Here is a 22,913-nt window from a genome sequence, read left to right on the forward strand (position 1 = left end):
TTTTAATAATGTTACTAGAATAGAGAATTCTTTCTATTCCTGGTTTGGTAAGATCCTAACTAATATGATACCAATATCCTAATTGGGCAGGAGATTTTAAAATTCAGTTTTTTTCCACTTCTGATTTGGAAGTGTGAGATTTGAGGGGATTAAGATTTGGTTCCTGCCGGGTGTGGTGGCTCAGGCGTATAATCCCAGTACTTTGGGAAGCGAGAGGATTGCTTGAGGCCAGGAGTTTAAGACTAGCCTGGGCAACAAAGTGAGACCCTGTCTCTACTAAAAACAAAATTAGCCAGGTGTGGTAACTCATGCCTGTAGTCCCAGCTATTTGGGAGCCTGAGGCAGGAAGATCACTTGATCCCAGGAGTTTGAAGCTGCAGTGAGCTATGATCGAGCCACTGTACTCCAGCCTGGGCAACAGAGTAAGACCCTGTCTTAAAGGAAAAAAAAAAAAAATTAGTTCCTGCTGAAGATAAGTATCGATCAGTAATAATTGCTGCATATTAAAAGGGCATCCTAGGGTGAATGCTTTCTAATACGGCTTTGGGAGCCAGCAGGGTACAACTTGGTTTAAAACTACGTTATATTTTAAGCTTCTGTTTAAAAATTACGTATGGCCCTATCAGTGGAAAACTGGCCAAAAGACCACCTCCTGGTCGAATACCCTTATTGTATTAGTGACACTTGGTGGCTTTGCCCAAAGGCTTCTGTAGCAAATCCGTTTATTTTCAGGTGGCCTCCAGAAAAGGAGAGTTAACACTTATCACAAGTTATTGACAGATAATGGATTAGGATCAAGTCTGTTTCTTCCCAAACTTCTATGGCAGGGGGCGGCTATGAATCATCGAGATGTCAAGGTTGAACCTGTAAGAATTCAAATGGGTGCTCTTCTCCAGAGACAGAGCCTCATTCTCGATAACATTTTTTAAGTAGCTGTATTCATTCTATTTAGACCTAAGGCCCAGGAGAGGTTAAGTATTTTAACGAAGAATGTTTTACACATTACTTGAGCCCAGGAATTCCAGACCAGCCTGGACAATACAGTGAGACCCTGGCTCTACAAAAAATAAAAAATTAGCCAAACCTGTTATTTCACATGGTATCTCACACCTGTGATCCCAGCTACTCAGGAGGCTAAGGCAGGAAAATCACTTGAACCCAGGAGTTTGAGGCTGCAGTGAGCTATGATCATACCTCTGCACTCCAGCCTGGGCATCAGAGTGAGACCCTGTCTCTTTTTTTTTTCTTTTTTTTTTTTGAGAAGGAGTCTCACTCTGTTGCCCGGGCTGGAGTGCAGTGGCCGGATCTCAGCTCACTGCAAGCTCTGCCTCCCGGGTTTACGCCATTCTCCTGCCTCAGCCTCCCGAGTAGCTGGGACTACAGGCGCCCGCCATCTCGCCTGGCTAGTTTTTTGTATTTTTTTTTTAGTAGAGACGGGGTTTCACAGTGTTAGCCAGGATGGTCTCGATCTCCTGACCTCGTGATCCGCCTGTCTCGGCCTCCCAAAGTGCTGGGATTACAGGCTTGAGCCACCGCGCCCGGCCGAGACCCTGTCTCTTAAAAACAAAAAAAGAAAAGAAAAAAGAAAAATAATTTAACAATATGATATGAATATTTTTGGTTAGGAAACAAATTGTAAATAAATAAAAATATATTTTATATATTGTTTATATGTTTAAAGGTGTCAGGCAGAGCCAGGGATTTCAATTCCACACCCTCCACCCCACCCCCTACCATGGTTGTTTCAATGAAATTTACAGCCTCCCCCAAACTTCTGCCACAGTGCTTTCTACTCAGGTTTTTCTGAATGGATACATGAATAACATGGAGAACTTGGAGCTTCAGTGAGTCAGAGGTTGAAACCATAGTTTCTTTGATACTTGTTTGGCTTTATAATTCTTCCTTATCTTTCACAGGGACTCCGCAAAGCTGAAAGAAGTAGACAAAGCCAACCTCACAGTAAAAGCAGAGTGCAGCAGACAACAGTTTCATCCAGATTAAAAATGAACCGGCAGCCTGTGAAAGACCGCAAGGCACCGTGGATACCCCCAAACGCCACATCCCCACCAGCATCTCCTAAACGGTATGTGAAAACTCAAGGGACCATTTGTGTATGTGATTCTCTTTTTCCTCCAGATATCAAAGGCAACCTATAGCTTATAAGGAGCAAACGAAGTAGTAGCCTTAATTTTTTCCATTAAACAGAAATACTTTTTTGGGTGAGTCGTACATGAGAAGTCTTTGACCTGAAGCTTATTGGTTCCTTCTTCTGCCTGACTGTGGTTGGAACACCCTTCCATGGGCCACCCCAACACCGGGACATGTGTGATTGTATGGAAGATGGTGGGCTTCCCTTCACTTGTCTCTTCTGCCAATAGATTTTAGTTACTTGAGGCCAGGGACTGTGTCTTTTTTATATTTGAATGTCCAGTGCTAGGCACATAGTAGGCATTCAGTAAATCTTTGCTGAGTAAATAAATATATTAAAATAATTCTAACTCCTAAGTCAAGATACTTATGAACTATAAAGCCATATAGATCTCACCAACACTGTCGTAGCTGCAGGGAGCAATTAGGGTAATGTTGACGTAACTGTCTTGTCATCCCCGTTCATAGCACATTAGAATAAGAAGCTGCCATTCCACAGGGTTAGAGAGAAGAGGAGCAGGGTCCGGTTAGGTAGAGATCATCTTTGGGGGAATCGGTTGAAGATAAAGGGGAGCTTGTTTACCGTGAGACAGTAGTTCTTGAAAACACAATGAAAAGGACCAGGAGGTGGGACGGAAAAAAGGAAGAAGTAAAAAGTAGTCATGTCAGGAGAGAACGAGGGAGAAGATAGGTGATGGCAGGGTTCTGTCTTTGGAGCCATCAGAAGTCAGGGTGAGCAGCCCGGTGGAAGAGAAGCCCCCTAAGATTCCAAATGAATGTGAAGGAATGGCTGTGCTCATCCATCCACTCTCATTTTCAGGTTAAGGAAACAATATTTAGAGAATTTAATGTCTTATTCATGTAACAGCCAGACCTAAAATCAGGTCTTCTGATTTCATAATGTGCTTTTTTTTTGTTTTTATTACTCTATTCTGTTTTCTGTATTTTTGTATACAAGTATTAATATGGAGATGTACATTCAGGTGGTAAGCTCAACGGTTGAAGTTTGTGTTACAGACCAAATATACAATGGACTGTCTTTTAGAGTGCATGTGTGGTGGGTAGAGGAGGCTGGGTGAGGCTTCCAGGCTCACAGTGCTGTTAGGCCTTATAAAGATACAGAGTTGCCTTATAATATGGAATGTAATTAGTGATCCAAATCTATATATTGTAACAGAGTTTTGTTGACACTCACCCAATATTCTGTAATTGATCACTGTTTCTCATTTAAAATGGTGATGGCTTCTTTGAAGCAAAGGAGAATTTCTCCCCTTTGACACTGCACCTGAGTGCAGGAGGATCTTACTTTTCTTCACATTCAGCTTCTACCGTAGGGCTGCGTGCTACAGATCACCATTAATTTAATGCTGTTGTCGTCTCTGAGCTGGCATCTACTTGGATGAGTCATTGGATACGGAGCGAATGATGACAAAGGTATACTTTTCTATTTTTTTCAGTGCCACATGGCTAAAGGTGAAATCTAGCCCCAGAGATGCCACAAAAGAGCCTCTCCTGCCAGAAGATCCTCAAGAGGAAAGTCACCTGACAGGTGCTGTTGAGCACGAAGCAGCCAGGTTTGTGCTGGTATTTTTTAGATCTTTGAGAATTAAAGAGCTCCTTTTACATAGACTTGGAAGTGATCCCTTTCTTCTCTTTCCTGTGTTTAAAGTTGGTTATTTAAAATGTAGATTATTTTTTAAAATAGAATAAATACATAAAATGTAGTTTATTAAAGTTTTCAGTCAAACTATATAGCTTATAGTGAGCTCTTCTATTTTTTCTTATTCATTCATAAATTACATATGTGTCAATTATATATCAGTTGCTAGTTTTGTATATGACACTGTTATGAGCTCTATGGAGACTTTAAAAAGGGCAAAAAGGCCATAATCCCAGCGCTTGCTTATTTATAGTCAATAGAGAAGTTATGTAATTAACTATAATTTAAGATAGAACATGGTATGTAACCTGGGAACTGAGAGAGTTTAGAAAGGAGAGAGCGTTACTTCTTGCTGCAGAGGTCTAGGCTTCATGGATGGAGATGGAAATTAAACTAGGACCAGAAGAACAGGCAGGGTTTCAATATGGGAGATGAGATGAGAACATTCCATAGGAAGAGAGCAGTGAAAACAGGTTTCTCTGTATTCATTTGGCTGAAATTGTTCTTACAATTATGGGAAAGCAAACATGAAAGCAGTCCATTGAATAATTTGACAATATTCATATATCCTAAACCAAAAGAATCAAAGCACTTGTACATACAACAGAGTTGTTCACAGTTAACTTTTCCTTTTTGTTTTCATTTGACTTCACTATGCCTGTATGGCTCCTGGGGGCTCACTGTTTGTCTAAGCTTGAAGGTATAGCAAGGGTTTTGTTTGAGTCTAATAAGAAACCCTAAGTACAAGTGATAGCTAGTTTTCTTGAGAACCTTTGAGACAGGTTCTCATTGCGTTGTGCATCAATGTTTTTTGACATGGAACACGTTCTGGAGAGCTTCAGGGGTACGGAGAGGTTAGGTTACCTACTGAGTACCTTCACAGAGCCGGCATTGGTGCTCTGCGGGGGTCCTGACTTCTGGTCTGTTTCTGTGATCATGGCACCCTGCAGTGTCGAGGCAGAATTGGTTTGACTCTTGACTGTCTGCTAGGCTCGCTTGGCTTGACGCTGAAACTTCCAAAAGATTGAAGGAACTGGAAGAATTAAAAGCCAAGGAAATTGACAACATGCAAAAGCAGAGGTAAATATTTGCTCCTGAGGCAGGAAAAGGTAAGCAGGCCTGTTCTACATCTCTATACATTATGATAAATAGAGATTATTTAGGCCTAGCTACACTTCTTATGTGTATTGGCTTTCTGCCTCCTTAAAAGACTGTGAAATCACTTAAGAAGCCAAGTGGGGAGCCGAGACTGGAGCTCAGGGGAGTCCTTACTCTGCCTTGAGGTGAGTTGGGGTGACTCTTGATACTGTTCTCTAGGCTTGACTGGCTTGATGCTGAAACTGCTAGAAGAACAAAGGAACTGAATGAGCTCAAAGCCGAAGAAATGGATAGACTCCAAAAATTGAGGTATGTGTTTCCTTCTTAGGAAGAATAGTGGATGTTTGCCTGTTCTAATTGATCGAGATCTAGCAACCAACCTGGAATGAATGAATACTTGCTTGTCTACCTGTATATTATACCAGATTTTTTGCTAGGAAATGCCTGTTTTGTGTGGAGTTTGGAGGAGAACTGAAAAAAAAATATGTAATTGTGAAGAAGTTCTGTCTGAAAGATCAGAGTCTTATGTGTATTTGTTTGGACTGCCCTCAAAGGTACTTTTCTCTAGCCAGATGTCAGCCCTTCCAAGGGCAGAAGATTAGTGTGATGCATATACATGTTCTGCTCATGTGAGTCAACTTATAGCTACTTTAGTTTCACGTGTTAGTTTGAATGCAGGCTATGGTTTTCAAATGCGGTTCTATTCACTTTTTTCTATTCACTCCATAAGTGTTTTCAAAACTGTAGACACTATCGGCGTAAAGAAGCTTGTTAAAAGATTTAGTCCAGCTGCTGCTGCAATTGCCTCATTTTTCCAACTCTGGTAATTCACCCTGTGGTCACATTAACAGAATACTCTCTGAAACCTGTGTGCATTCTGTCACCATTCATGATCTAGTGTTCAGTCTCAGGTTAGAAGGGCTGTGGGTATATCGTTAGAAGGCCAAGACTTTTTGTCTGTAGTAAAGACTTCAAGACATACAATCCCAGAATCTTGGGATTTGAAGGATCTTTTCCCCCGAGCTGATGCTTTTGGCTCCTCTCTACTCTCTCCACTGAGAACTGTCCAGTGTATTTACACACACCCTCTATAATGGGATCGTCACTACTGTCTGAGGGAATCCATTTCGTAGTCATTTATAGCTAAGAAGGTGTGACCTTAGGCTGTGCTGAAATTTGATTCTCTGTGACTCTTACACACTTGTCGTTTGGGCCATATAGCAAAAGCTTCATCCTCTGTGTCCCATTTATTCCTCTGTGTGTTTTTACTTCAAAAATTAAACATATCACACATATAGAAGAACATACTAAATGCACATATGGAATCCAAAATATTACAGAATGAATATCCACGCACCACCATCGTAAGCCAAGAAATCAACCATTGCCACTGCTACAGAAGTTTCCAGCATATCCCTCCTCAGTTTGTATCCCCTTTCCCCCCAGAGGCAGCCACTGTCCTGATTCTTGTGTTGATTTTTTCATTAGTCGTCTTCTTAAATCTGTCATCTATGTGTGTATCCCTAACAATATCTTGTTTAATTTTGAAAACTGAGAAACAGGCACAAATCTAACTGAACATGCAAAGGGGCAGTGTTGCTGGTAGTATCAGATGAAGACTCCTAGGGGAAGACAGGTTGAACAGAGTCTGGATCCTAATCTGATTTGTGCTTTCAAGGGAATTTGTAGGTGCCCCACTCAGGAGGTCACTGAGCAGGGTCAGGAGTGAGTCCTGCACACACAGGGCGTCCTCCATCTGGAGGGCCTGTCGGTGAGCCAGGTCCATTGGACTTCGGGAGGAAGCCTTGTCAGGAGAGGGGCTGCGCTGTAACACACGGCTTCTCAGCTCTTTCTGGTCAGCTACTGTGCGGATGGGATGAGTATCCTCAGCAGACGGCAGGTCTGCAGGGAGTAGCAGAAACTTCATCAGCAAAAAGGCAAGACAAGCCAGGAATCTAGGCTTAGACCTCGCATTTCCCATATTGTGTTGTAATCTTCTTCAGTTTACTTGCTTGTTTTGATGGAGCACGTGCTAATGTAACTGCTTCTTTTTTTTTTTTTTTTTCATTAGAGACAAGGTCTCACTATGTTACCCAGGCTGGTCTTGAACTCCTGGGCTCAAGCGATCCTCCTGCCTTGGCCTCCCAGAGTGCTGGGATTAGGCATAGGGCACCACACTCTGCTTAATTTAGCTTCTTAAGAAAGGATAATGGGAATAAATCCTTTCAGACCTTTCAAGTCTGAAAATGTCTTTGTTTGTTGATAAACCTTACTACTCTCATATTTGCTGGTAGCCTTACTGGGTATAGAAGATTATTTTTATTGGAAATTTTTAATTAAACTTTCTTACTATGAGGTAATCATAGAGTCACACGAAGACCCAATTTCCCCAAATGGTAGCCTCTTGGGAAAATACATCTCAGTACTACAACCAGGATATTAACATTGGCATAGTCCAGGTACAGAACCTTCCCACCCCCAAGGAGCCCTCATGTTTCCACACCTACTTCTCTCCTACCCCCATTCACTGCTTGGCTAAATATCTCCTGGCAACCACTCATCTGCTCTCCCTGTCTATAATTTTGTTATTTCAAGAGTGTTATTATAAGTGGAATTGTGTAGTATGTAACTTTTGGGGACTTCTTTTCTTTACATCATTCTCTGGGAATTCATGGAGCGCATCACGTGTATCAGTGGTTCATCCCTTTTTGTTGCTGAGTAGTATTCATGGTGTGGATACAAACAAACCATAGTTTAACCATGTACCTCTTCAAGAACATCTGAGCCTGTGGTCCCAGCTATTTGGGAGGCTGAAGTGGGAGAATCACTTGATCCTGGGAAGTCGAGGCTGCAGTGAGCCACGGTCATGCCGCTGCACTCCAGCCTGGGCAACAGAGCAAGACCCTGTCTCAAAAAAGAAAAGAACACCTGAGTTCTTTCCAGTGTGGGGCTATTACGCATACAGTTTCTGTAAACAGTTGTGTACACGTATTTGTGTGAACATAAATTTTCCTTTTTTCCTGGATAAATGCCCAGAGGGCAGTTGCTGGGTTGTGTGCTAGTGGTGTTTTGTTTTCTTCCAAACTGCCGTCCTGTTTTCCAGAGCGGCTCTGTTCCCACCAGCAGTGTTGGAGGGATCCAGTTGTTCTGCATTTCTGCCCACACGTGGTGGTGTCATTCTGCTTTCCTGTAGGCGTTTTCATGGGTGTATAGTGACCTCTGAACATCTTTGCATGTACTTGTTTGCTCTCCACTCAGTCTTTGCTGGCATGTGGCCATGGGTTTTTCTGCAGTGTTTGGCTGCAGTCGAGCAGTTATTTTCTAAGTTTTCCATCTTTCTAGACTGCCCCTTTCTTGGTTCTTTCGATAGAGTGAGCAGGCTTTATTTGCATTGGAGACTTCTTTTTTGTCTGTGCCTATTGGTGTTTGGGTTGCTGGCTTCTCCATTACCTACTCTGGGATATATGAGGCAAAGAGAAATCCCAGAGAACTCACTGCTCTGTCATTCTTTTGGTCCCAGTGTCCCGAGGTGATGTGCCTTCTCTACTTCTCTCCAAATCCTCTTAGGTTTGCGTATATTTAATGTCCAGGATTCTTAGTTGTAATTAACAGGAAGAAGAGGGGAAAGTACATTTTTTCAACCTCTTCAGAAGCAAAAATCTGAGCATTTCTGCTCATTGTCTTGTTTCCAATGAGAAATCGGAATTGCTTTTGATCCTTCTCTAGAGACTCACAGACTCTGCTTTCTCCCCTGGGTAGCTCAAATTCATAATGATAGGACTTATTATGGGTGTGTTTTCATTCATCAGTAGACCTTTCAGTCTGGCAGTTTATTTCCTTTAATTCTGAGAAGTTTTCGTGCTTTGTTTTGTACTTTTTTTTTTTCTTGTCTCTGTTTTCTCTATTCTTTCTGAAACTCCTGTTCTTTGATGTTGGACTTCCTTGATTGGTCCTCTGATTTTCTTATCTGTTTCTTCCTGTTTTCTTTCTTTCTCCTCTTCTTCCTCCACCCCTACCCTCCCTCAGTAGGAGATTTCCTCCAACTTTAACATTGAACCTATTGAGCTTGTGATTTCTGCCACAGTGTTTAAATTTTAAAATTTAAAAAATGTTGAGAGTGCTGTTATATTCTCCAAATATCTCTTACTCAGGAGTCTCATGTCCTTCTTTATGGATACAGTGCTGTTCTCTTTCTGAGTATATTTACACGTTTCCCCTGCCTTTTGACCTGCATAATCTTTTTCTTTCCTTCCTCAGATACCTAGTAATCTTGGCTATCTTCTCATGTTTAAATGTAGGGGGAGTGATTACTGATCAAAAACAGAGTATGTGGGTTGCCATTTGTATTTTAGTTTTTTAAATAATTGTTTCTATTGTGGTATAATTTACATAGAGTAAAATGCAAAGAACTTAAAGGTACAGTTGGATGAATTTTGACCAATGTATGTCCCTGGGTGACCAAAACACTAATCAAGATAGATAATTTGTACTTCAACCTAGAAAGTTCCCACATGTCCTTCTTGGTCGTTCTCTACTCCACACCCCCATCCCTCACAGAGGCAGCTACTTTTCTTTCTTTTACTGTGAGTAGCTTTGCCTGTTCAGACTTTATATGAGTAGAATTATCAAGATCTACCCCATTGTGTCTGGCTTCTTTTGCTCAAGAAAATGTTTGCAATTCATCCACGTTGTGTGTGCATCAGCATAGTTCATCCGTTTTAGTGCAGAGTAGTATTCCATTGTGGGAATACACCACATTCTGTTTGTTCATTCTCTTGTGAATTGACATTTGGGCTTTCCCATTTATAGTTAGTATGAATCAAGCTGTTACAGACATTCTTGCACAAGGCTTTTTGTAGATATATGCTTTCATTTCTCTTGGTTAAATGCCTAGGAGTATAATTTCTGGGTAATAGGATAGGCAGTTGTTTAATTTTATTAAACGAGCCATATACATTTTCCAGAGTAGTAGCATTTTATACTCCCATCAGCAGTGCGTGCAAATTCGTTTCTACTGGTTTCACATCCTTGCTAACAATTGAGCTTGTCAGTCTTTTAGTGATTCTGGTAAGAATGTGGTGGTATCTCCTTGTGATTTTAATTTGTGTTTCCTTGACGAATGATGTTGGGCACCTTTTCTAGCGCTTATTGTGAAGTGTCTGTTCAAGTCTTTTGCCCATTAGAGTTTTTTTTTAAGTATTGATTTGAGTTCTCTGTATTTTCTGGATATGAGCCCCTTGCCAGATATGTGTGCAGCTGATATTTTCTCACAATACTATGGCTCACCCATAGATCTTCGTAATAGTGTCTTTTGATGACTAAAAGTGTTAAATTCTGATTAGGACCAGTTTATCAATTTTTCTTTTCTGGTTAGTTATTCTTGGTGAACTAGCTAAGAAATCATTGCCTATGTTAGGGTCTCAAGGATTTTCTCTTATATTTTCCTTTAAGTGCTTCATAGTTTTACCATTTATTCTTATATCTATGATTCATTTAGAATTAATATTTGTTTATGAGATGAAATACTGATCAAAATTTGTTTTCTTTCATGGATATCTGGCTATTCCAGCACTGTCTGATGAAAGTAACACCTGGACTATTTGTTAAGGACACTTAGGTTGGTCTTCAGGTCTTTCCTTTGGCCTGGGTCAGACTGCCCAGAGAAGTTTTCTGATCTTTGGCCCAGAGAGTAAGAATCAGGATGTTGCTATCCTAGGAGTCGAGCTAGGGAAGGGGGCTATGAGTCTAATAACACAGCATTCAGCCTGCATACGTGACCCCCGCCTCTTTTCAGTATGGTGCCTACAGCCTCAACTGTGATTGGGTGCCCCTAGTCAAGAGACCCTCACACAGAGAATGAGCCATCAGACTTCTCCTAGAGTTGGAAGGAGGCGGCTGTACAGTTGTGTGAAGTAGGGAAAGGGATCTAGGAGTGTAATTTCTCAAACATCATTTGGCTCTTCTCGTCAGTTTTTAAACCACCCCCTCCCAGCTTAGCCCAGGCCTGGATGTACCTGGTACTACCAGTCGTGTGCCTGGTTAAGTCAGCAGTACAAATTATGTGGGTTCTAGTTTTTCCCACTACTGGCCTTAGAAGTCAACTTCCTGTCTATGGGCATACCACCCTGACTGCACCCGATCTCGTCTGATCTCGGAAGCTAAACAGGGTCGGGCCTGGTTAGTACTTGGATGGGAGAAGTCAACTTCCTCAGTTCAGCTAAGTTAGTTATCACTTTTGTCCTTTGTTTTCCAGCACCATTTTTTTCTTCTTTATCCTTGTGGGTGTAAAGCTAACTCTACGGTTGTTTTAGTAGAATTTGGAGAGGGAACGAAATTAGTTTCTTTTGTTCAGTTTACTATCCTCTTTAGCTGTTAATGGCAACCATTATTTTTTTAAAGTGTACTCAGTGCCTAACACACTTCAGATGTTACCTAAATCTTTGTGCATAAAGTAAGGCCTAGGACCAGCACTGTCACATCACCTAGGAGCTTGTTGGAAATGCAGACTCTCAGGCCTTACTCAGACCAACTGAATTGGAATCTGCATTTTCACAAGATCCCCAGGAGATTGGTGTGGCCATGAAGGGTTAGAGAAGCTCATGGTCATTTTATCTCCCTTCACCTGGAGTGGTAAATAAATATGCAAAATAGGATATTTTATTGCCTTTGATTTTAATTTTCAGTTTTATTTCTAAATAGTGTTTCTGCCACCCAGTTAGCAGACAAGGTAGAGGAGGCAGTTCTGGATCGTTTGAAGCCTCTCTTGATCAAGGCCCAGGTAATCTAGTTCATTTCATTTGCTTGCTTTTTGGAAGTTCTAGATTTAAAATGAGTTGCTACAGAGGTTTCATTGATCCTTTATAGGGCTAAGTGTCTCTGTGGCAGCTGGAAGATACCCCCAGACCACCACACACTACTGATGTGCCCTCCATTGTGGAGAAGGGATAGAGATAAAGGGACAGGGGGAAAGTCCTCCTTTTGAGAAAGTTGAGATTTTAGTTTGGGAAACAAGTTGGGATTGTAATCCCTGTTCCGAATGAAATAGATCTGTTGGTGAAGTCAGTGTTCCAATAGCAGCTTTCACTCGAATGCTGTGTTTTTTCACCTCAGTGGTTTGGAATGATGGGCTCTATTTTTCCAAAGGAGAGAGATGTTAGGACAGCTTCTGTGCACAATCCAGTACTTTCTTGAGGATGAAATTATAGATGGTATCACCAAGAGGTTGTGCCATCCTCCCATAAGCAGTAAGCTCAATTCTATAGCCAGACCCTGTAGATCCACCCTGTAAATAGAAACAAACGTGTGTGTATGACTAGATGAGGCCACAGAAGAATATTGTAAATTTAAATGGGATGAATGACATTTGGGATCCCTAAACAGGCCACTGAACTTCTCTCTTCTTAGTTAAAGAAGTGTTAAATTTGTATTAGAGTCCATGGAAATCTCAGTAGCATAGAACTAGGAAGACTCTTAGAAATCAAGTAGTCTTGAGCTGTAGACTAGCTGAAAAAAAAAAAAAGAAAAGAAATCAAGTAGTTCATCTTCCTCATTTGATCATTGAGGAAGCTGTGGAACAGAGAAGTTGAATGACTTGCATAAAGCATGCAGCTATTCTGACAGGGTTTACAGAGTTGAGGGAAGAAAAAGGCTGGAAAGCCAAGATCAACATGTGGCATTTGTTTCCATGAAGACAAAGTGCTTGGAATTGCTGCAGAAAGTCTAAAGTAGCTAAAGCTGATGAATCGTTCCACTCAAGTTATTCTGGTAATAGAATTCATTTGTACTAATAGGAGCTGTAAGTTTTTATACTCCATGAATGTATTTGTCTGTTTTAATAGAGAGTCAATTCTGCTGCAGAAGCACATACTCATTTGAAGGATGGCTCGTCAGTAAACACAGTGACAGCCCAGCCTGCACAGGAGGTATGCGTTGTGTGGTGCTGGCATTCTGGTATTATTGCTTGATAATGTCTTTAGTTGTAATGGAAATGAAATACAGATTACTTTGCAAACACTCGATTATCCTGCTCGAGAAGTGTGAATATTATTTTTCACATTTGGCATGTTAATTCTTCCAGTGTATTTTTAGTATTTAGACTTAGGTCAGCCTTGCAAACAGGGCACAGAAATCTTAGAGCCACAGGTTTGTGTTAGTGGCTCTGTCCCTCTGGATCACAGAGTGTCGGTGCCCTGTGTGGCCCTGAATGTTGATGGCCTGCGGCAGAAGAATGGCTGCTCTCATTTCCTTTCATTCAGCCTAGTTTCGTTCATTACTGTCCTAATTTTCTTTATACGTGGGGCCTAATATTTATTGTTAGGCAAGCATTTTGAGTGGAGTGCCTAATATGTGACCAGTATCTGGCCTAGTAGAGAGAAAAAGGTGGCCCAGGAAAAAAATGAAAACATTTGAGAAAAATTAAAACACATTTTCTTGTTGTCCACTCTGTACTCTTCCTCTGGAGGACCTGTTTTTAATATTTGTAGAAGTGTTTCTGCCTTGCCTAGACTTAGAGCTGCAGTGCAGAAGGTGCAAGTTGCATCCATTTAATCTTTGTGGAGTTTAGAAAGATATTTATTGCTTTAATTGCCCAGAGCAAGGAAAGGAAGCTTCATTCCAACTTCCTTCTTAGGTTTCAGAGCAGAAGGAAATTGGAATGAAGCTCCATTGGCCCAGTGACCTTAGGGACAGGAAGAAGGTAGATTTCAAGAATGTGTCCCTATGCTGATTATTAAGCAATATTTCAGCTGTAACATATTTTCATAATCTCTGTGATTATGACTCTATTGTTCCAAGGTTTTATGACATAATCTGATGTGAGGTGAGGCTTCTAAGACTGAAAGCTAAAAGTCAACATTTGGCCATTACAAATTCAACTGTGTTACGGCTTGGTGCTTTATGCAGCTTGGCCACTAAATGATATATTTTTTTTTTCTAGAGGAATAGTGAGGCTAACATTTAACCCAGAGAGGCCACTCCATACTGCACTTTAATATGAAAGGAAAATGAAGTGATTATGAATGCTGGCAGTGAAATAGACATGTTCGAGTATACTAAGAATGATCAACCTTGTATATTAGAATTATTTTGTAGGCATTACATGATGTTTAACACAATTTATTGAAACAGAAAAGTAACTCTGTAGTATTTAGAATGCTGGGCTGTTAAATAGCAGCTTCACTGCACAGTATTCCAGGCAGCACCGTCAAGAGTCAGTGTTTACAAACTGAATGAAAACAAACAAAAGCAAACAAACTCATCAAAGTTGGCATGGTGAAGGAGAAAACTGTTTTTACTATGTTAACTTACAAAAGAGCTGGGAGACCTCGAACACAAATTCTGAGTGTTCTCGTCTTTAAAATGGAGGAGACATTTGCAAGTCAAATACAGCTCCTATAGATTTACTTATAGGCAAGATATTCTCTCATATCCGGAAACAGCTCTTGTAAAGGTACCATTGTAACATATCTGTCTATTGCTGCTACTATTGTCATTAACTAAACTGGCACATGAAATATCTATTTTTCCAAAATGTATGAGTTACGTTAGAATTAAAAGTTATACATGCATATGGCCAAAATTTTAAATAATTCAGAAGAAGTATATGAAAAGTTACACCTCCCCACAAGCAGGTGCCGTATGCTGTTCTCTACTCTGCTTCTTTAGTTATAATATATTTTTGTGCTCTTTTTGTATCATTGCATTGAGACCTTCCTTATCTTTTTTAATGGGACATAGTATTTTTGGTGGTCCATTCTTTATAGATGGAAAATATATACATGCAAGCATTATTGGTTGTCTCTGATTTTTTTGTAATTTTATTATATTGGTTACTGAGTTTGATTTTTATTTCTTTAACTTTGACAAAGGTTGGACATTTTTTCATATCTTTATTGGCCATTAACATTTTCTTCTGTGAATCATTAAAGGTTTCTTAAATTGCTGTAGCTGCAACCATTCATTGAGTGTCTTATTTCATACCCAGCACTATGCTAAGTGTCTCAACATGCAAGCTCTTATGAAATCCCTACAGCTCTGAAATACAAGATTATTTCCATATTACACATGAGAGGATTGAGGCCCCCAGAGGTCGAGTAAACTTGCCCAAAGTTGCAGGCTTATGAGTGGGCAGAACCAGAATTTAATTCTAGAAATATTTCATCCGATTGCCTGACATAATTAATTCCCCCAGCAAACATTCTTTGCAAAAACCTCTTTCAGGGCTGATTATAAACATGTATTCAAATCAAGAGAAATACAGAGCATGTAAAATTGCTTTGGAAACTGGAAAGTGCTTTTTGAATGTACAACATAGCAGGTCAAGAAAGGCTGGTATAGCTCTCCCAGATGATAGGTACGGAGTTTCAAAGACAAAGAATCCTGAACTTCGTGATGTCATATGAACAGACGTTTTCACAGAAGCACTGCACCAAAAGAGAATCATTACATCCTCTGGAATGTGTGACCTGTAAAATATTGGACATTCTCCTGAATGTTGCAAAAAGAAGATATTTGTTCTACCAACTGGAAAAACAGATGATAATGATAATTTACATGGACAATTATGGTATTACTTGGCTAATGCTATCATTTAAATGACTGTGATAAAAATCGTTCTGATGTTATTGCTTTTGATACTTACTGACTTAGGAGAATCTTGTTTTACCGTAGAAACTCTGCCATGTGGATCTGTGTGCTGTTGGTTTATGATGATTAACAATAATTTTCATGTTTTTCTGTTTGTATTGTATTGCCTTCCCACCCCTAATCCACCCCACGCCTCTCCTCCCCTCCCCACCCCATCTTGTAGGTTGCCGCTGTTGATTTTGAATCCAACAACATTCGTCGGCTTGATGAGTTTTTGGAAGATTCTGCCCATGAGCTCTGGGCTGTGACTCATGCTAAGATCTTGGGGTCTGAAACCTTAGCCACCATTGAGGACAGCAAGGATAGCCCAGATCTGGAGATCATGATGCGCAGAATGGAAGAGATGGAAGTAAGGTCTGGGGCCCCGGGTCTGGTTCGCCGCTAGGGGCTGGCTTCTGCCAAGTGCAGTTTCTCCTCATGCCTCTGCAGCTTCATCTGTCAGAGTCACACAGTCCCAGTTTTAAATCCCTGCTCTATTGCCAACTAACTGTATGACCTTGGTATTGTCAACCCCTCTGATAAATAGGGAGTTTTAAGGATAAAAAGAGGCATAGAGGATTCAGCACACTGCTTGCCATGTAATCCAGTAAGTGACCGTTGTTATTATCCCCCTGATATCACTGATGTGTAATTCCAGAAACTCTGAGACCAGGGCCCGGGCCCACAAATGGAATCATAGACTTTTGCATCTGTCAGCTTGTACATACTATTCAGTTGCCTCCTCTTCCCAGCTGTAGTGTGATCCTGTCAGATCACAGATAATTTTATCTTCTTCAATTTCCGTGATACTGCTTCACCCACTCTAACCTCTGGATTATTCAGTGCAGGAAAATGAGGTACAATAAGGAAGTAAGTGACATGGCCAAGGTCACAAAAAAATCCTGGCAGAGCCAGAACGAGAATCCAGGTCTCCTGACTCTCAATTCAGCATTTTCTTTTTCATTGCACCATGATTAAATCTAATTTCTGCTTTGCTGCTAAATAGAAACATTAGAGGAAAAAACAATTTTTCTGGGGGGAGATTTGAAAGTTTCAAGAATGCAGTTTACACCAGTCTTGAAATCTCCCCTTGGCAATAGTTGTCTAGGCCTGGGGTGCTCAAAACAGTAGCCACTAGCCACAGGCACTTATTAAAATGCAAATTAATGAAAATTAAACACACTCTAAGGAGTCAGTAGTTAGTGGCTACTATATCGGACAGGGCACTTACAGAGCATCTCCTCCCTGCAGCAGCTTCTAGTGGCCATTGCTGGGCTAGACTGCCTTTATGCTAATTGCTTCATTTTATTTTAGACTTTGTCTCGTGAGCTAATTACTTCCTAGCCTGACAGATGCCCATGTCTGGCAATACGTCAGTATCAGTTGTTTCTGCTGAACTTTTACATCTTTACCAGTTCTGGTTTGTAATGAAACTCATTTTTTCTCATAAATTAAACTTTTTTCTTTTTTTTAAAGAAATACCAGGAGTCCGTTCGTCAAAGATATAATAAAATCACATATGCTGATCCTCGTCTCTGGATGCAGGAAGAAAACAATGGTCAGTGTTTCCCCCCATGTTTCCCCTAGCATTTTATTCTGAAAAATTTCAAGCGTACAGAAAATTGAAAAACTTGTAAAATAAATACTCATATACTCACCTTCTAGATTCTACAATTAACATTTCACTCTCTTTGCTTTGTCACGTATCTGTTTATCCCTCTATCCATCCATCAGTTCATCTTATCTTTGCATTTCAAAGTTGCAGATAGTAGCACACTTTACCCCTAAAGTGTGCTTATTATCAACTAGAGTTTAATATTTACTTATGGCTCTTTTTTTCAAGATAAAATTTACAGATGATAAAATGCACAGATCCTAACCGTGCTATTTGGTGGTTTTTGACAACTGGATAACACGTCTGTTATGTAAACCCCTATCAAGATACGGAACATATCACCTCAGAAAGTTCCCTCATGCCCCGCCACGTAGGCAACCACTGTGCTTTCTGAGTTAGCTTTGATTGTCTAGAGTTTCATAGAAATGCAGTCATATTTGGTGGCTTAAAGCACAAATTGATTCTCCTATAGTTCTGGGGGGATTGAAATGAGGGTGTTGGCAAGTTCATTCTGGAGGCTCCAGGGAAGGATCTATTCCTTGTTTCTTGCAGCTCCTAAATTTTTAGCTATTAGGAATAAATCTGCTATGAATGTATTCATGTGTATAATCTGTGTGTCTATCTTAAGTTTCTTTCTTGGATAAATACCTAATAGCAAACTTGCCAGATCGTAAAATTAGTTTGTGTTTGACTTTATAAAAAATTGACAAATCTTTACCAAAGCAGCCTTGTTCCAGTTTCCTACATCCTTGCCAACATTTGGTGTCATCAGTCTTTTTCGTGGTAACCATCCTGGTGAAGGTGAATAATGATATTTAGAACCTTTTCAAGTGATTTTTTTTTTTTTTTTTTTGGAGATGCAGTTTCACTCTGTTCCCCAGGCTGGAGTGCAGTGGTATAATCTCGGCTCACCACAACCTCCGCCTCCTGAGTTCAAGTGATTCTTGTTGCATCAGCCTCCCAAGTAGCTGGGACTACAGGTGTGCGCCACCACGCCCAGCTAATTTTTTTTATCGTCAGTAGAGACAGGGTTTTGCCTGTTGGCCAGGGTTTTACCATGTTGCCTGCAGGTGACCCACCCACCTCGGCCTCCCGAAGTGCTGGGATTCCAAGTGTAAGCCACTGTGCCCAGCCTCTCAAAGTGCTGGGATTACAGGCGTGAGCCCTCTCACCTGGCCCCCTTTCAGGTGATTATTAGGCATTTGTATATCTTCCCTTGTGAAGCGTCCAGAATCTTTTGTCAGTTTTTTTTGGGTTGCTTGTCTTTTTGAGTCATAGAACTTCTTTATGTATGGTACAAGTTCTTTTCCAGATACATGTTTTTGTTTGTTTTGTTGTTTCTCTAAAATAATTTTAAGGAGATAATTTACATACTTAAATCTCACCTTTTTTAACTGTACAATTCTTTCGTTTTTAGTATATTTGCATAGTTGTGCAACTAATTCTAGAACATTTTCATCACTCCCCGTTCTTCTTTCTCCCACCCTGGCAGCCACCAGTCTACTCAGATAGTGGTTTTACAAAACAATTTTTTTTCCCATGGAAAAAAAATGGGCTCAGCTGCTTATTTCCAAAATGTTTTATTATGAACAGACATTTTTAATTTTGATGAAGTCTAACTTATCAATTCTTTCTTGAGTGGTTTTTGCTTTGTATGGCATAAGAAACCTTTACCTACTCCTAAGTGGAGAATAGAGTCTCTTGTTTTCTTCTAGAGGCTTTCTGGTTTTAGTTTTATGTGTAGGTCTGTGATTGATCTTGCATAAAAGTTTGCCTATGATTTGAGGTAGAGGTTGGGGTTCATTTTATTTTTTCCTAATGGATGTCCATGTGTTCTAGTTCCACTTACTGAAAAGACTTTTGCTTTTCTCCTCCACTTTTCAAAATGTATACATATGTATTTGGGCTGCAATGGCTCGGTTACTGTCACCACTTTGGCTGGGAAATGTTACTCAAATTCTGTTTGACTTGTGCTTATCAGTTACTGCCTTACTCAAGAAAAGGAGGAGAGTAAAGTGTGGTTAAACATTACCTCTAAGGAATGTAAGCGCCCTGAGTACTACCCTCATGAAGACAAAAGGAAATGGGGAATGGAAGGTTTACCACAGCAGCCCGTGTCACATGTCATCATGTAAAATAGGACTTTGAGGTATTGTGTTAGAAAAAGTACTCTCCCTCTCAAATTCTGACCAAAAGACGAGCCATCTAAACAAAACACTAATGTGTTACCTTTTGTGTGCTCTCTATTTTCAAGTGCTCTGTGCTTTGCTCCTGTTGTTCTCTCTTCCCCTCAATCCTCCTCCAGCCTCCATTTTCATCCTCATATAATAGTCAAGCCATTCTTCAAGGCCGGGCTCAATGATCCTACTCGGCCTGTGCTTTTCCTGGCATCTCTGCACTGCAACTTAGCTCCCTTCCTGGCCCGTGAACGCCCATAGCACTTTCTGGAGTGTCCTACCATGTGTTCAAGGTATTTGTGAAGGGGTCTGGTCTCTCTCAACTAAGCCACAGATTCTTTGAAAGCAGAGAGTTTGTCATTGTGTGTTCCACGCCGTGCCTAGAACGGGACTGGCCCGGCGAGGGCCCTTTTCATCATTGTTGAGTCAGCCCTGGGCATTTTAGCGTCTTTCTGTGTGGAAGCAGAGGAAAGGAAAGTGTTGGAGGGCAATTCGTTTCCCTGATGGTTTGGCCACTGGCCACAAAGTTAGGTTGCATCATGTAGAAGACAGTCTTACAGAGAACTTAGTGTTCTCTGTTTTCAAGGATGATTTAAATTATTAGTCACTATCTGTGACTCTGCCCAGAGTCTAGGTATGCATTTAAAAGGAGCTCTCTAGGACACTAAGAACTGAAATGAGGTTTTGGACACATTCTGGAATCATGGAATTGTTGTAAGTCCCGTTTCTGGTTGTTCTGTTTGTTTAACTTCATCACAAAACCCAATTTAAAGTGATCTTTGCGTTGTGCAGTATCTATGTCTCTTGTCGCCTCTGAGAACAATTGAAGATTGGATTGCACTCTCAGTAATAGTTTTACAAAAGCTGACTTATGTCATACTTCTGTCTGACAGCAAGAAATCATAAGCATGTAAATGTGACCCAAGTCGCTTGACATATAGATGCTCCCTACTTCAGAGAAGGACAAATTTTCTTCCTACACTTGAAATACATTTAAAATTATAAATAATCTGAAACTCAGAAGAGCTGTCAAGCCTGCAAGTTATAGTTAATAAATTAATGTTTTGACTATCATCATGCAGATTTTTTCAGCATTGCCCAGAGACAAATTAAATCAACTAATTAAGTGTTCAGGTGTGAGTGGTTTTTTTTTCTTCTTCTTCAGTAATCAAAGCATTTAAAGGTTAAAAAACCCAATTGCTTAAGACCCCTTGAGTGGGTGGCTGGGTCCCAATGGAGGCCATGTAGCCTGGGGCTTTTCATACACCTCCTTAAGAAACCTTCCTCAGAGCAAGTTCATTATTTCTTAAAACTGATTCCGCATTGGTTTCTTTGTAACATAGAAATTCACCTTTGCATTGAAAATGAGCGTTTTCCCATTGCACTACCAGCCAACCCTATCATGCTGAAGAGATGTCCATGTAACTTGCTCTCAGGTTCTTGGCCACTAGGACGGCTCTAAAGTGGACACCAACTGTTCTTTATATGCAGTGATTTTATGACCCTCCTTTTCTAGACCAAAAAATCTCAGCAATAAGTGAAAAGCCTCTGTCTCCTCATCTAATCAGAATCACGAAGACAGTGGATCGCAAGGATCCAGCCGTGAACATCATGTTAGAAAGGCCCTGTAATGGCAAGTAAGTGGCAAAGACACTTTCTGATTTCATTCTAGTTGGTCACCTTTGATGTTACTAGATTTTGAATTCCTGCAGTTCCCATAAGACAGAGAGAAATTCTTCCTTTGAGCAAGATCTTGCCACACTCCAGGATGGCTGAGTACATAGCATGTTTACAAGATGGGCATTGAATTTGTTACATCTTAAAGAGCTTTTCCGTGTTCAGTAACATTTAGCTGTTTTTTTAATGTGGAAAGCATCACATCAGTACATGTAGGTTGTAGCGATATTCACTGCACGATTTGCTTTAAGAATGCTGTTGTCAAAGGAACGGGTATTCCCTCTGTGTTGAGGGTTGGTTCATTGAAAAGGGGGAGCAATATATGGTGTTAGGATGTTGAATTTTGTTCGTTGTGAGAAAGAGAAATCAAGATGAGCCTTTGGCTATCAAACCATGGGGTAAATTAACAGTTTAGCCTCGCTTACAGATGATCTTGAATGCTTTCATCACTTTTATTTGTTCTCAGTTCCCTGGATGAAAGTGTGGGAACAGAGGAGGGATCAGAGAAAAGAGAGGCCCCCCTGCTCTCCCTTGCAGAAGATTCTCAACAGAAAGAAGGCCGAGCTCCCCTCTTTGTCCCACCCGGTATGCGGCACAGCATCGGCGACTACTGCAGTCGTTTTGAGCAGTACCTTCGGATCATATCTCATGAGGCTGTAGGCTCCTTCAACCCGTGGCTGATAGCTGAAAGGTCAGTAAAATGTTACGGTCTTGTGTTTAGGAACCAAGTGCGAAATGTTTGACTTAGAAAAAGCTGGAGAAAGGATTAGCCAAGGTCTTATTCCCTGCTTTGGGGCCCTGGAGTTTCAGTGGTTGTTCTTGGGCTAGGAGACAGGCTTTCTGTTTTCAGACACAGGGAACTATAAAACAGCATGGGTGGTGCCATCCACAGGGGTGCTCTGCAGCCTTCTTTTCCTAGGCAGAGGGTCCCAGTCAGCGCGGGCTGTCATCACAGAATACCATCGGGTTCTAGTCAGCAGGGGCTGTCATCACAGAATACCATTGACTGCGTGCCTTAAACAAGAATGTATTTCTCACAGTCCTGGAGGCTGGGGTGTCTAAGATCAACGTGCTGGCAGGTCGAGTGTCTGTTGGGGGCCCTCTTCCTGGCTTGTAGATGGCCGTCTTCTTGCCGTGTCCTCACGTGACAGAGAAAGGGAACTCTGGTCTCTTCTTCTCAGAAGGGCACTGATCCCATTGAGGGACCTCCATCCTCATGACCTCATCTAACCCCAATTATCTCCCAAAGGCCCCGCCACAGATACTGCCACACTGGGGGTTAGGGCTTCAACATACGAATGTGGAGGAAACACGGACATTCAGCCCCCAATAGAAGTACGATACTCAGGAGTCAGTCAGTCCTGGTTTCGTGTTGCTGCTCATGCTAGTGCTGTTCCATCAGAGAACACAAATATTCCTGGGCAGGACACAGGCACGACTGTGGGGTCTTCTTGGTGGGACAGACTCGCTTTTATCAGCAGCCTCTGATTTCGCAGTATTTTCTTTGGCCCTTCTCCTTCTTTCATATGTGGTTAGGTAGTTTTGTGGAGTCACAAAACAAGATTCTGTAGCTACTAAATTTTGAAGAATGGGTAGCCCTTTTTAATGCTGCTAATTAAAAGATATGTGTAAATCTATTCTTTTAAAATAGGGCCCACATTTAAATTCCTCGCAAGTTATCACCTTGTTACAAACATGCGAGATATTTTTCATCACTGAGCTAAGTAGTATACTATGATTACACTTAGGTAGTAAAATAGTAGTACACTATGGTTACATTTCTTTTTATTTGCTAGTTATTTTATATGTTTGTTAACTTTACCTACACAGGAGCCAACCTCTCAATAATATAATTTTTGTCTGGATCAAAGGTATCAGTTAATCTCTGTGACTCGGCCCCACCCTTACGTTTTCT

General features: G+C 40.9%; 1 protein-coding gene across 6 annotated transcripts in view; it reads left to right on the top strand.

Annotated features, from left to right (window-relative positions):
* The window catches only part of KIAA0753 (KIAA0753 ortholog), a 64,924-nt gene that overhangs the window by 31,751 nt on the left and 10,260 nt on the right, over nucleotides 1-22,913 (top strand). For all 6 annotated transcript variants that reach the window (XM_010377887.2, XM_030922789.1, XM_030922785.1 and 3 more), the window contains 10 exons: nucleotides 1,917-2,083; nucleotides 3,606-3,722; nucleotides 4,799-4,888; nucleotides 5,126-5,215; nucleotides 11,606-11,684; nucleotides 12,745-12,828; nucleotides 15,714-15,899; nucleotides 17,006-17,087; nucleotides 20,838-20,958; nucleotides 21,465-21,689. In XM_010377887.2, the coding sequence (XP_010376189.2) occupies nucleotides 1,917-2,083; nucleotides 3,606-3,722; nucleotides 4,799-4,888; nucleotides 5,126-5,215; nucleotides 11,606-11,684; nucleotides 12,745-12,828; nucleotides 15,714-15,899; nucleotides 17,006-17,087; nucleotides 20,838-20,958; nucleotides 21,465-21,689 (1,241 nt within the window). The remainder of the gene's footprint in view (nucleotides 1-1,916; nucleotides 2,084-3,605; nucleotides 3,723-4,798; nucleotides 4,889-5,125; nucleotides 5,216-11,605; nucleotides 11,685-12,744; nucleotides 12,829-15,713; nucleotides 15,900-17,005; nucleotides 17,088-20,837; nucleotides 20,959-21,464; nucleotides 21,690-22,913) is intronic.

Source organism: Rhinopithecus roxellana, chromosome 19 (assembly GCF_007565055.1).
Source record: "Rhinopithecus roxellana isolate Shanxi Qingling chromosome 19, ASM756505v1, whole genome shotgun sequence".
Classification (NCBI taxonomy): Eukaryota; Metazoa; Chordata; class Mammalia; order Primates; family Cercopithecidae; genus Rhinopithecus; species Rhinopithecus roxellana.